The 13,262-nt window shown below is 45.0% G+C and overlaps 1 protein-coding gene across 1 annotated transcript in view; it reads right to left on the reverse strand.

Annotated features, from left to right (window-relative positions):
- Positions 1-13,262, reverse strand: part of LOC126161374 (SET domain-containing protein SmydA-8-like) — a 320,527-nt gene that overhangs the window by 81,515 nt on the left and 225,750 nt on the right. The window contains exon 3 of the mRNA XM_049917148.1: positions 6,571-6,714. Within this exon, the coding sequence (XP_049773105.1) occupies positions 6,571-6,714 (144 nt within the window). The remainder of the gene's footprint in view (positions 1-6,570; positions 6,715-13,262) is intronic.

Here is a 13,262-nt window from a genome sequence, read left to right on the forward strand (position 1 = left end):
TGTGGCGGTACAAACTGCCTTAGATCACACTGCGAACACCTCGTGGTTTATGCAAGATGGTGCCCGGCCACATCGCACGGCCGACGTCTTTAATTTCCTGAATGAATATTTCGATGATCGTGTGATTGCTTTGGGCTATCCGAAACATACAGGAGGCGGCGTGGATTGGCCTCCCTATTTGCTAGACATGAACCCCTGTGACTTCTTTCTGTGGGGACACTTGAAAGACCAGGAGTACCGCCAGAATCCAGAAACAATTGAACAGCTGAAGCAGTACATCTCATCTGCATGTGAAGCCATTCCGCCAGACACGTTGTCCAAGGTTTCGGGTAATTTCATTCAGAGACTACGCCATATTATTGCTACGCATGGTGGATATGTGGAAAATATCGTACTATAGAGTTTCCCAGACCGCAGCGCCATCTGTTGTTGACAATTGTAACTACTGTAATTTCGAAAGTTTGTCTGCCTGAAAATGTACTGTTGTCCCAAGCATATTGCAACAAACGATGTATTTCTATCGCTGCTCGTTTAGTTTTTATTGCCGTTTCAAATATACCGGTCATTTTTGAAACACCCTGTAACTGCCTCTTGTACAGCCCTGACCTCTCTCGCTACGTTATACCAACGCCATCTAGGGACAAGGTGGCGTTAGCTACGCGCTGCTCTTTTGCCACAGCAGTGAGAGAGCTGATCCCCCCAGTGAAAGCGATCGTATGATAATTAAACATTCGATGACAAATATGGCTGATATGTTATCTACAACATTCTTTCCAAATAACTATGAAATAGACACAAATAAATATACGTCCATATTTTATTTCTTGTAATTACCGCAAAAATGCGAAATATTGATACAATGTTCAAAACATAGGTTTTTTGTGCACCAAGAACATGCAAGCAAAAACGACATATGACAGCCCTGCGAATCACAGACGTTGTTAGATGTCCGTAGACAAAACTGGGCTGATGTCTGGAATGAATCAGGCCTAGTATCAGTATATTTCGAGGAGTGCCACGCATATTTAATCAAATTCTGAAACCGTGGGGAGGAAAATTGATAATGTACTACTGATTGCAGCTTGAGAATATTGTCACGGTGATAGACAGGAAATTGTAGTGATCTGCACACAATAATTTTCTCTGTTAGTTTTCTGTAAAATGCTTTCCACTGACGGAAAAATTCTCTGTCTAAAGGTTGAATTACGTTCGTCCTGGCGGGTGGAATCTGAAGTATCTCTACTTCTTTGTCAGGGTGGGCTCGAAATACAGCTTTTAATGATTCAGACCTTTTATGACCTGACCACGAATCTAGAAGGAGAAGAGATTTTTCCCGCAGAACGGCAGAAAAGCATGACGCATGAAAAGTGTAACATTTTCATTTCCCATTTTTCCAGACTTCGATGCGTCTACCCCAAGATTGTTTGCCTACAACATTGTTCTTTTGACACGTGGTCTAAAACCTCCAGTTGGTTCTTGAAGACATACATATAATTTAGGCAGCAATGAACCATCCAGACTAATTATGGGCATTATAGTGCATGAATGGGTGAGTGCAGTCGTGGACTGCGCAATCGCCTCAATATGTTTTTCCCCTTTGAATGACAGTGTTCTTTTCGCACGCATTTCTTTTTGAAAACCTGACTGATCTGCATTGTACACGTACGATTCACTAAAACTAGCGATCTTATTTTTTGCATTCGTAAGAAAAGCTTCTATCAGTTCGATTTGTGTCACTTCATTTTCCGACCTGTTTCTCGATACAAATTTTGTTATTTTTTTGCCACAATTTTATGTGAACTTTTGAAGCGGCTAATCCAACTTTGAGAAGCTGTAAATTCTTTAGCGCCTATCGCGTTGGCAATCTCTAACGCCCAATCACGCGAAGTTGTATCGCTGACACTAAATGACTGTTGTCTGGCATCGGTAAATAGCTCAAAAAGTCGCGCATTTATCTCCGTCGCAATTTCCAGTCGACTCTTACGTCGTCCAGCGACTTCCTTTTTCCATCTATACAATTCACGTTCAGAACGGACAAAGCGATACTTATTTTGAACAGTACTGACACGTAGGCGTTTCTTACCACTTTCGTTCAACCATTACGTCACCGCTTTTTCTTTGTCTGATAAGGTAATTGTAGTTGCTGGTGTTACTTTCGGAGATAATTCATGATGGTACGTGGCGCTATCACTCAAAGAGTCTTCAAGAGTGCAACGTTCGTCCGTGTCTTCGCCGTCTGTAGATTCACAGTCTGCAATATCGAGTGTTTCAGTTGTTTCTAGCCACATATCTGCGCCATTTACATGCTCGTCTAGAAGTTTAACAACCGTGTCGCACAACACATAGTCTTCACGCGCGTTTTCTGTTGATTGCTTCATTTGGCGTCTGTGGTATATCTCCATGGCAAGCAGCAAAACATTTACAGGGTTCGCCATCACCTGTGAGGGGAGATTGAATGTTCACCGTAAAGTGGCTTGCGGAGTATAGATGAACATCTGCAGAACATCTTTCACATCTCTAACCAGTTTCAGGATGATATGTTTCGAAATACGTACCAGAAATTAAAAGGACGTGGATCCCACAGAAACAAATAATCGTTTCCCCTTTCCACCAAAACCGTGCAGCGATATTCCTCTTTAGTGAACGCCGCGATAAGACGGCCGCACTTCCCGACCATGCGCACAATGCTCGCACCTCACCATTTCCAGGGGGGTCAGCCGTCACTACAAGCGCCAAGCAGGAAACACAGCCATTGTTCGTGATTTTTTTAGATGACTTCCAGTTCATGTCAGCAGCTACAATTTTGCATACGGACCTTTTGCACAGTTAAATAACAGTGCTAAAAAAAGCAATACATGCTTCGGCATGACAAGTGTGACCATTCCCTTGTTAGGGAATCGTTGGCTTTACAAACAACTAACCTGAATTATACTTAACATACTGAATGCAAAATATAGTGCTGAATAATTCAGCGTTGAAAGCAGGGGAAATTTTAGTGAGTGGATAGTAATCACAGAGTCTCACAGGGTTCAATTCTGGGTCCACTCCTACACCTCTCGTAAAACACAAACCTTCAGAAGCTAGGATGTCAATTTCGTCTCGGTTATGCAGGACCAGTTAGAACTGTAACCCAGCTTGCCTCAGAAGAGGACACTATGGGTTTATGATAGAACTGTTTATTTTTAATTTTTAAAATTATCGGAAATCCGATATATCGATATTTAAAAAGATACCACCATCGGCTCTCGATATGTCTAGAAAATATATCGATACTCGACGGAAAAAATTACAATGCACCGATCTATAAAAATATCGGCTGCACATTGTAAATACACTCCTGGGACCGGTTTTAAAGCTTTATATTAAAGTACTGATTTATTATTATATATTGTGTACATCAAATAGATAGCGACTTACTTATGGCCCGTAGAGCAAGAATTGAAAGAAAACTATGCATATTCAACGCTTGGCGACAACCACTTTGCTAACAATGGTAAGTGCAGGTAAGTGGCACAATAAAAGGAGTGCGATGGGTCCGTCCTTCGGTTGCCACAAATCGGATTTGTCTGGAACATTTCATGTCGGCTCACTTCTTTTTTCCTTTCTGCAAACGTCAGCGACCTTGCAGCTGTAGTTTCAAAATTGCGTGGCGAAGTTAAACGTTGAAGTTTCTGTTGGTAGCGCCGAGCACCGATTAGGTCAGCATTTACCCTTTACACGTCTCCACCGACCACAAAAGCCAATCTTGTCATTTAGAGTTTCGTCCATCATTTTCAGCAAGTGTTTTTGAAGAAAACAATTTTTAACGCAACTAGTGTGTTATTTCTTCATGTCGGAAAACTTGTTATTCCATTCACACTGCCCCCCTCCTCCCAGGACAATCGGACTTCTTCTTTGTGCTAGCTACTGTATATATACTTGCTTCACACAGTCCAAGAGAAAGACTGTACGTAATGCAAGCTCAAAAAGTAGTATGACTCGTTCAGATAGTGAAAGTAAAATAATGTTCTACTGCAATTTGAAAACAACAATTTCAAATACACTCCTGGAAATGGAAAAAAGAACACATTGACACCGGTGTGTCAGACCCACCATACTTGCTGCGGACACTGCGAGAGGGCTGTACAAGCAATGATCACACGCACGGCACAGCGGACACACCAGGAACCGCGGTGTTGGCCGTCGAATGGCGCTAGCTGCGCAGCATTTGTGCACCGCCGCCGTCAGTGTCAGCCAGTTTGCCGTGGCATACGGAGCTCCATCGCAGTCTTTAACACTGGTAGCATACTGCGACAGCGTGGACGTGAACCGTATGTGCAGTTGACGGACTTTGAGCGAGGGCGTATCGTGGGCATGCGGGAGGCCGGGTGGACGTACCGCCGAATTGCTCAACACGTGGGGCGTGAGGTCTCCACAGTACATCGATGTTGTCGCCAGTGGTCGGCGGAAGGTGCACGTGCCCGTCGACCTGGGACCGGACCGCAGCGACGCACGGATGCACGCCAAGACCGTAGGATCCTACGCAGTGCCGTAGGGGACCGCACCGCCACTTCCCAGCAAATTAGGGACACTGTTGCTCCTGGGGTATCGGTGAGGACCATTCGCAACGGTCTCCATGAAGCTGGGCTACGGTCCCGCACAACGTTAGGCCGTCTTCCGCTCACGCCCCAACATCGTGCAGCCCGCCTCCAGTGGTGTCGCGACAGGCGTGAATGGAGGGACGAATGGAGACGTGTCGTCTTCAGCGATGAGAGTCGCTTCTGCCTTGGTGCCAATGATGGTCGTATGCGTGTTTGGCGCCGTGCAGGTGAGCGCCACAATCAGGACTGCATACGACCGAGGCACACAGGGCCAACTCCCGGCTTCATGGTGTGGGGAGCGATCTCCTACACTGGCTGTACACCACTGGTGATCGTCGAGGGGACACTGAATAGTGCACTGTACATCCAAACCGTCATCGAACCCATCGTTCTACCATTCCTAGACCGGCAAGGGAACTTGCTGTTCCAACAGGACAATGCACGTCCGCATGTATCCCGTGCCACCCAACGTGCTCTAGAAGGTGTAAGTCAACTACCCTGGCCAGCAAGATCTCCGGATCTGTCCCCCATTGAGCATGTTTGGGACTGGATGAAGCGTCGTCTCACGCGGTCTGCACGTCCAGCACGAACGCTGGTCCAACTGAGGCGCCAGGTGGAAATGGCATGGCAAGCCGTTCCACAGGACTACATCCTGCATATCTACGATCGTCTCCATGGGAGAATAGCAGCCTGAATTGCTGCGAAAGGTGGATATACACTGTACTAGTGCCGACATTGTGCATGCTCTGTTGCCTGTGTCTATGTGCCTGTGGTTCTGTCAGTGTGATCATGTGATGTATCTGACCCCAGGAATGTGTCAATAAAGTTTCCCCTTCCTGGGACAATGAATTCACGGTGTTCTTATTTCAATTTCCAGGAGTATATTTACCGAAAATTGCGAAAAAAATATAAAATAAAAATATCATCGCTCGGCATTGCCGTTTCGATATTGAGATATCGAGTCAAATATATCACCTGTTAATTCCGCCGTAATCCGAAAAATATCGATATATCTGTATATCGATACCTTACGAGGCGTATTCGGAAAGTAAGGTCCGATTAGGCGCGAAATGGAAACCACAGCGATAATCCGATGGAACTTTGCACAGATGTGTCGGGCAGGGTTTCTAGTGTGTCTGTCGACCGCCTCACGTCGCTCTTTTCAGTTCAGAGCGCAAAGTGATGACGTAGAAATGCCTAAAACAACCGTGTCTCCCGCCAAGTATGTGGATCTGGTGAGAGATTTCGCCTGAAGCTATGCAGCCCACGTAACATAAATGTCACGCGTTTCTTTCTTCAAGACAATTTTCAGACGCATTGTGCAGAGGCAGTGAAGACGCTCCTGGAGCGTTTTCGATTGTAAATGCTTGGTCACCCACGATACACCCCTTAATTGGCGCCCACTGTTGTTCATGTCTGCTCACACGAACCGCTGGCTACGAAGACAACGTTTGGCACAGACAACGAAAGACAGACCAGCGTAGAGAACTGGCGGAAAGCACAGACACCTGCTTTCTGTGGCGAGGGTACTGGAAAGTTTGTACAACGCCACGACTAATGTCTAAGTCGGACCAGCGACTATTTAGAGAGGTAGCTGGAAGGTTTGGTTAACTGTTGCGAATAAAAAGTTTTTGATTTTCAACGTGGTTTTCATTTCGCGAATGATCGGACCTTTCTTTCCGAACAGCCCTCGTATCAACAGGCCTAGTTTATGACACACTTCCCAAGTTAATCAGTGCACGTATCCATGCCGGGGAGTCGCAGAGTGACAATAGTAAGTGGACTCATACTGTCAAGTTCTTTGTGAAGTAATCACTGAAACAATATCGCATAGTCTTGCAACCTGTAAAGTTCCATTTCGTTTCCTGCCCTTCTTCTGGGTGCTCTACACTTTTTGTCAGCCAGTGTATAGTCGCTCGCAGCCAGTACTGAGCCTGCACGGTGGCAGAGAGTGTAGAGCGCTGTGCTGATGCAAACAACGTGTTTTTACCTGTAGTCTCCGCGGTTTTCAGCGTCGAACCTCTTGTAGCAGCCGAGGCAGAGCGGCGGCGAGTCGTGGCAGGGGCCGACCACGAGCGCCTTCTCCCGCATCACCAGGTCTCCGGGCTGGAGGTCGCGCGACGCCACCAGGTACCTGCAACACCACACTCCCGTCTCTCAATCACTTTCGCCACAGCCATCTCTGACAGTGATGAAGGCTTTTATTACTCGAAGAAATACAGAAACCAGCCACTTTCTACACACCAGAATCATATTCGTATTTGCGAATATACCTAAACTTTGGCTCCACTATGCATCGGTAACAATGGAAATCTGTGCCGGGCGTGACTCGAACCCGGGTATTCCGCTTGACGCGAGCAATCGCCTTGAGCGCCTCGGCCATCCGAGCACGCTTCCGACTGAAACTTCCCTATGTCACCGCTTTCCTTTACGTCCTGTACTCACACAGATGCTGTACCTTTCAGGAAGAGACATGATTAAAGGCGAAGCCAGTTATTAGGCATGAGATACAAAATTGCAGTAGAATAAATTTATTTATTTCTGGTTATGATCACAAATTGCTTGGTCCTCAGACTACCCCGGTCAGCAATGACCATCCTCGGATCTGTTTTAAACACATGTGCTAAGACAGGGTGTGAATTTTAACTTGACAAACCAGAATAACTCGAAAAATATGCTTCACACGAAAAAAATGTGTAGAATCCAAAGTTGATTATTTTCGAGGGGGACATCTGCTGGTGCTAAAATTAGCCCGCCATCCCAGCCCCCCGGGGGTGGGGCGGGAGGCAGCTTGAAAATTTCAAATGGGAACCCCCATTCTTTATTGCAGAACCAGCTTCTACATAAAAAAACGACGTACATTTTGTCTTAAACATTTGTTTCGATTCTTGGTAGTTGGCGCTGCAATTAAAGATCATCCCTGTTCTTTTTCTGTGGAAAATGGTTACGGATAAATAAAAATACTTATTTACTTCGTAAATTTTGGTTCGTTAAAACTAAAACTCTCCCTCTCTCCCCGTAGGGTGGGGTCTGAGAGGGAGGAATTAGAGTTTTAGAAATGTTGACCCAAGTATTTTTTCCACAGATTCGGATTGGGAAACCATATGGACGACCATCGTGTGAAGCCATATCTTCAACCTGCGTACTTATTCACTACGAGTTTGACTCGCTTTCCTATCTCGGTAACAAACGTTTGTCTGATTACACTACTAGAATAAGTCTGTGTGTGCGCACATTTCGTACCCAACGGTTCATCATGGTAGATTGTGCCGTTACTCGCTTAGAACGGGGACGCTATCTGAATTCTGGCCTATTTCTGGGAGTCCAGCATGGCACAGGTGCCAGCCGCTTCTTCGCGTATCGTGACTCATGAAAGCGATTCAATTAGAGGTAAATTTAGGTGGTTAGTTTTCTGCCAGCTGCAATTTCGCTGCGTGCCAGTTTCAAATTTAATCCGCAGGCTCGCGGACGGCGCTGTTTATCGTGTCCGGCATGCACGTCTCTCATACGCACACGTCGGAGTTAAGGCATCAGGAAATTGTAAAAAAGTTCTCTTCAGAATGAGATACAAGAGAAGTTAAGAGGAGAATTAAACTGCCACATAAATTAACGAGTCTTGTCTTGTTTCGCTTTTCAAATAAATTTTCCACATTAGCATTTAAGTAATGATTCGGTACCCTATACTGAAACACACTGAAGGGCCAAAGAAACTGAAACACCTGCCTAATATCGTGTAGGGTCCCCGCGAGCACACAGAAGTGCCGCAACAGGATGTGACACGTACCGTACTTGATTAGTGTCTGAAGTAATGCTGGACGGAACTGACACCATGAATCCTGCTGGGTTGTCAATAAATCCATAAGGGAACGAGGGGGTGACGATCTCTTCTGAACAGCACGTTCCAAGGCAGATATGCTTAATAATGTTCATATCTGGGGAGTTCTGTGGCCAGCGGAATTGTTTAAACTCAAAAGAGTGTTCCTGGAGCCACTATGTAGCAATTCTGCACGTGTGGGGAGTCGCATTGTCCTGCTGGAATCAACTAAGTGCGTCGAAACGCACAGTGGATATGAATGGATGCAGGTGAACAGAGTCGTTCAAATGGCTCTGAGCACTATGGGACTTAACATCTGTGGCCACCAGTCCCCTAGAACTTAGAACTACTTAAACCTAACTAACCTAAGGACATCACACACATCCATGCCCGAGGCAGGATTCGAACCTGCGACCATAGCAGTCGCGCGGTTCCGGACTGAGCGCCTAGAACCGCTAGACCACCGCGGCCGGCCGTCAGTGTCGTATCTAGACATATCTAGCCGTATCAGGGAGTCCCATATCACTCCAGCTGCACACGTCCCACACAATTACAGAGCCTCCACCACCTTCAACATTCCCCTGGTGACATGCAGCGTCCATGGACTCATGAGGTTGTCTCCATACCCGTACACGTCCATCCCCTCGATACAATTTGAAACGTGACTCGTCCGACCAGGCAACGTGTTTCCAGTCACCAAAAGTCCAATGTCAGTATTGATGGGTCCAGGCGAGGCGTAAAGCTTTGTGTTGTGCAGTCATCAAGGGCACACGAGTGGGCCTTCGGCTCCGAAAGCCCATATCGATGATGCGTTGAACGGTGCGCACGCTGACACTTGTTGATTGCCCAGCATTTGCGAAAGAGTTGCACTTCTGTCACGTTGAACGGTTCTCTTCAGTCGTCATTGGTCCCGTTCCTGCAGTCATGTTGGAGATTTGACGTTTTTCCGGATTCCTGATGTTCACGGTCCACTCGTGAAATGGTCGTACGGGAAAATCTCCACTTCATTGCTACCTCGGAGACGCTGTGTCCCATTGCTTGTGTGCCGACTATAACACCACGTTCAAACATACTTAAATCTTTCATTGTAGCAGCAATAACCGATCTAACAGTTGCGGCAGACACTTGTTGTCTTATATAGGCGTTGCTAACAGCAACTCCGTATTCTGCCTGTTTACATATCTTTGTATTTGAATTCGCATGGCTATACCAGTTTCTTTGGAGCTTCATTGTAAATTATAAAGAATACGACGAAAAATCTTTATTACAGGCAACATTTGCATAAAACAAAATTACTCAGCAGGCTGCTAGAGTAATTTCATATTTTGGGTTACACTTTTCTGCCGCAGTCGACATTATAGCGAACATTACGATTAAAATATGTCAATGTAGACTCAACATTGAAACTTTTGGTTATTTCTATGCATGACATCCATCGAGCCCAACAATAAAACACGACACGATTTTTAAATAAGGTAAGAGTTGGAAGTATAGTAACTGACATAGAACTAAATCTAAGGGGGAAAATAATTACGGTTTGGTTCAGAGTTAACATTATAATCGATATCAAACAAGTCATAAGAGGGGAAATTGTATCCTTAATACTTTTACTATTACACTAGAGCCGGCCGGGGTGGCCGAGCGGTTCTACGCGCTACAGTCTGGAACCACGTGACCGATATGGTCGCAGGTTCGAATCCTGCCTCGGGCATGGGTGTGTGTGATGTCCTTAGGTTAGTTAGGTTTAAGTAGTTCTAAGTTCTAGGGGACTGATGACCTCAGCAGTTGAGTCCCATAGTGCACAGAGCCATTTGAACCATTTTTTTAATACACTAGAATAAAAACGTTCGCGAGATCTCTGCTGTTGTGCTGTATGAGTCACCCGTAGTCTAGGGAAGCCGGCACGATAGCTCAGCGTGTTCGGTCAGAGGGTTAGTCGCCCTCTGTTATAAAAAACTGAGCAAATGAATCAACAACGAACTTAAACGGGTGTCATGGGACGTCCGCCCCGAATAAATACGCCGAACAAATAACAAACAAAATGAGATTTAAAAAAAAGGGGGTAGCGTCTTCGATTAGTAATCAAAACGTCCTCGGTCCCGGGTTCGAATCCCGCCACTGTTTAAATTTTGATTAATAATCAGCATTGGTGGTCAAAGACTTCCGGCATAAGAAGTCACCCTCGTTCTGGCAACGGCCTTGTGAAAAAGGGCGGCTAATCAGACAGAGGTTCAGCGCACTCTCTTGCCCTCGGGGTGGGAAACTGCCCCTAAAGGCGGAAGAATCAGCAGTGATTAACGGTATGAGGATACAGAAGGCAATGGAAACCACTGCATTAAAGACATCTAACGTGTATCCATAGGACATGTGGCCTGTAATTGAAAAGTGTCATCATGAACTCTCCATTGGAGAAAGATTCCGGACTAGTCCCCCATTCGGATCTCCGGGAGGGGACTGCCAAGGGGGAGGTGACCATGAGAAAAAGACTGAATAAAAAACGAGAGGATAACGTTCTACGAATCGGGGCGTGGAATGTCAGAAGCTTGAACTTGGTAGAGAAACTAGAAAACCTGAAAAGGGAAATGCAAAGGCTCAATCTAGATATAGCAGGGTCAGTGAAGTGAAATGGAAAGAAGACAAGGATTTCTGTTCAGATGAGTATAGGGTAATATCAACAGCAGCAGATATTGGTATAACGGGAGTAAGATTCGTTATGAACAGGAAGGCAGGACAGAGATTGTGTTACTGTGAACAGTTCAGTGATAGATACGGCAACAAACCAACTCCGACAACGATATTTCATGTGTATATGCCGACGTTGCAAGCTGAAGATGAAGATATAGAGTATATGAGCATATTGAAAGGGTAATACAGTACGTAAAGGGAGACAAAAATCTAACAGTCATGGGAGATTGGAATGCAGTTGCAGGGAAGGAATAGAAGAAAAGGTTACAGGAGAATATGGGCTTAGGACAAGGAATGAGAGAGGAGAAAGACTAATTGAGTTCTGTAACATGTTTCAGCTAGTAATAGCGAATAATCTGTTCAAGAATCACAACAGGAGGAGGTGTACTTGGAAAAGGCCGGGTGATACGGGAAGATTTCAGTTAGATTACATTATGAAACTTCCTGGCAGATCAAAACTGTGTGCCTGACCGAGACTCGAACTCGGGACCTTTGCCTTCCGCGGGCAAGTGCTCTACCATCTGAGCTACCCAAGCACGACTCAGGACCCCTACTCACAGCTTTACTTCTGCCAGTACCTCGTCTCCTGCTTTCCAAACTTTACAGAAGCTCCTTTCTTTCAGGAGTGCTAGTTCTGTAGGTTCGCAGGAGAGTTAACAGTAACTCTAAATACGACCACTTTCGCTATTAGTTTGTTTTCTGAATAAACGTTATTCTAACCAATTTGCAACAGCGTGGCCTACATCATTTATGGGTCGTTAATTTAGTTCGCGATATTATTATTACTGTTATTATATGTTATGTTAACTTTGTATTTCGTGAACTTGCCATCAGCCAGAGAATTTAACCAAAGGGTCACAAGTGTCTAATTTAGGGCGTGTAATGAGACAGGTGCGGTTCAAACCCTAGATGAGTTTGAGCCAAGACATTCCGACGAAGAGGAACCGCATGTGAGCCCGAACATCTTTGGGATGTTAGCTCGCAAGTCAGTACAGTTGAAGAGGAGTGTACACCTCTAAAAAGGGCCATCACAGAAGTTGGAAAGAAAAACATAGGTACAAATAAGGTAACTGCGAAGAAACCATGGATAACAGAAGAAACACTTCGTTCGATCGAGGAAAGTAGGAAGTACAAAAATGTTCCGGGAAACTCAGGAATACAGAAACACAAGTCGCTGAGGAATGAAATAAACAGGAAATGCAGCGAAGATAAGATGAAATGGCTGCAAGAAAAAGTGAAGAAATCGGAAAAGAAATGATTGTCGGAAGGACAGACTCAGTATACAGGAAAGTCAAAAACAACCTTCGGTGACATTAAAAGCAAGTGTGGTAACATTAAGAGTACAACGCGGATTCCACTCCTAAATGCAGAGGAGGGAGCAGATAGGTGGAAACAATACATTGAAAGCCTCTATGAGGAGGAAGATTTATCTGATGTGATGAAGAAGAAAGAGGAGTTGATTTAGACGAGATAGGGGACGCAGTTTTATAAGAAGAATTTAAAAGAGCTTTGGAGAACCTAAGATAAAATTAGGTAGAAGAGATAATAACATTCCATCAGAATTTCTAAAACCATTGGGGGAAGTGGCAACAAAACGACTATTCACGTTGGTGTGTAGAATATATAAGTCTGGCGACAGACCATTTGACATTCGGAAAAATATCATCCACACAATTTCGAAGACTACAAGAGCTGACAAGTGCGAGAATTATCGCACAATCAGCTTAATAGCTCATGCATCCACGTTTCTGACAAGAATAACATACAGAAGAATGGAAACGAAATTTGAGGATGTGCTAGATGATGATCAGTTCGGCTTTAGAAAATGTAGATGAAGTAGATGAAATTAAGTAATTCTGCTACCTAGGCAGTAAAATAACCAATGACGGACGGAGAAAGGAGGACATCAAAAGCGAACTAGCAATGGCAAAAAAGGGCACTCCTGGCCAAGAGAAGTCTGCTGGTATCAAATATGGGCCTTAATGTGAGGAAGAAATTTCCGAGATTGTACGTCTGGAGTACAGCATTGTATGGTAGTGAAATATGGACTGTGGGAAAACCGGAACAGAAGAGAATCGAAGCATTTGAGATGTGGTGCTACAGGCGAATGTTGAAAATTAGGTGGACTGATAAGGTTGGGAATGAGGAGGTTCTGCGCAGAATCGGAGAGGAAAGAAATATGT

The sequence above is a fragment of the Schistocerca cancellata genome, chromosome 2, assembly GCF_023864275.1.
Source record: "Schistocerca cancellata isolate TAMUIC-IGC-003103 chromosome 2, iqSchCanc2.1, whole genome shotgun sequence".
Lineage (NCBI taxonomy): Eukaryota > Metazoa > Arthropoda > Insecta > Orthoptera > Acrididae > Schistocerca > Schistocerca cancellata.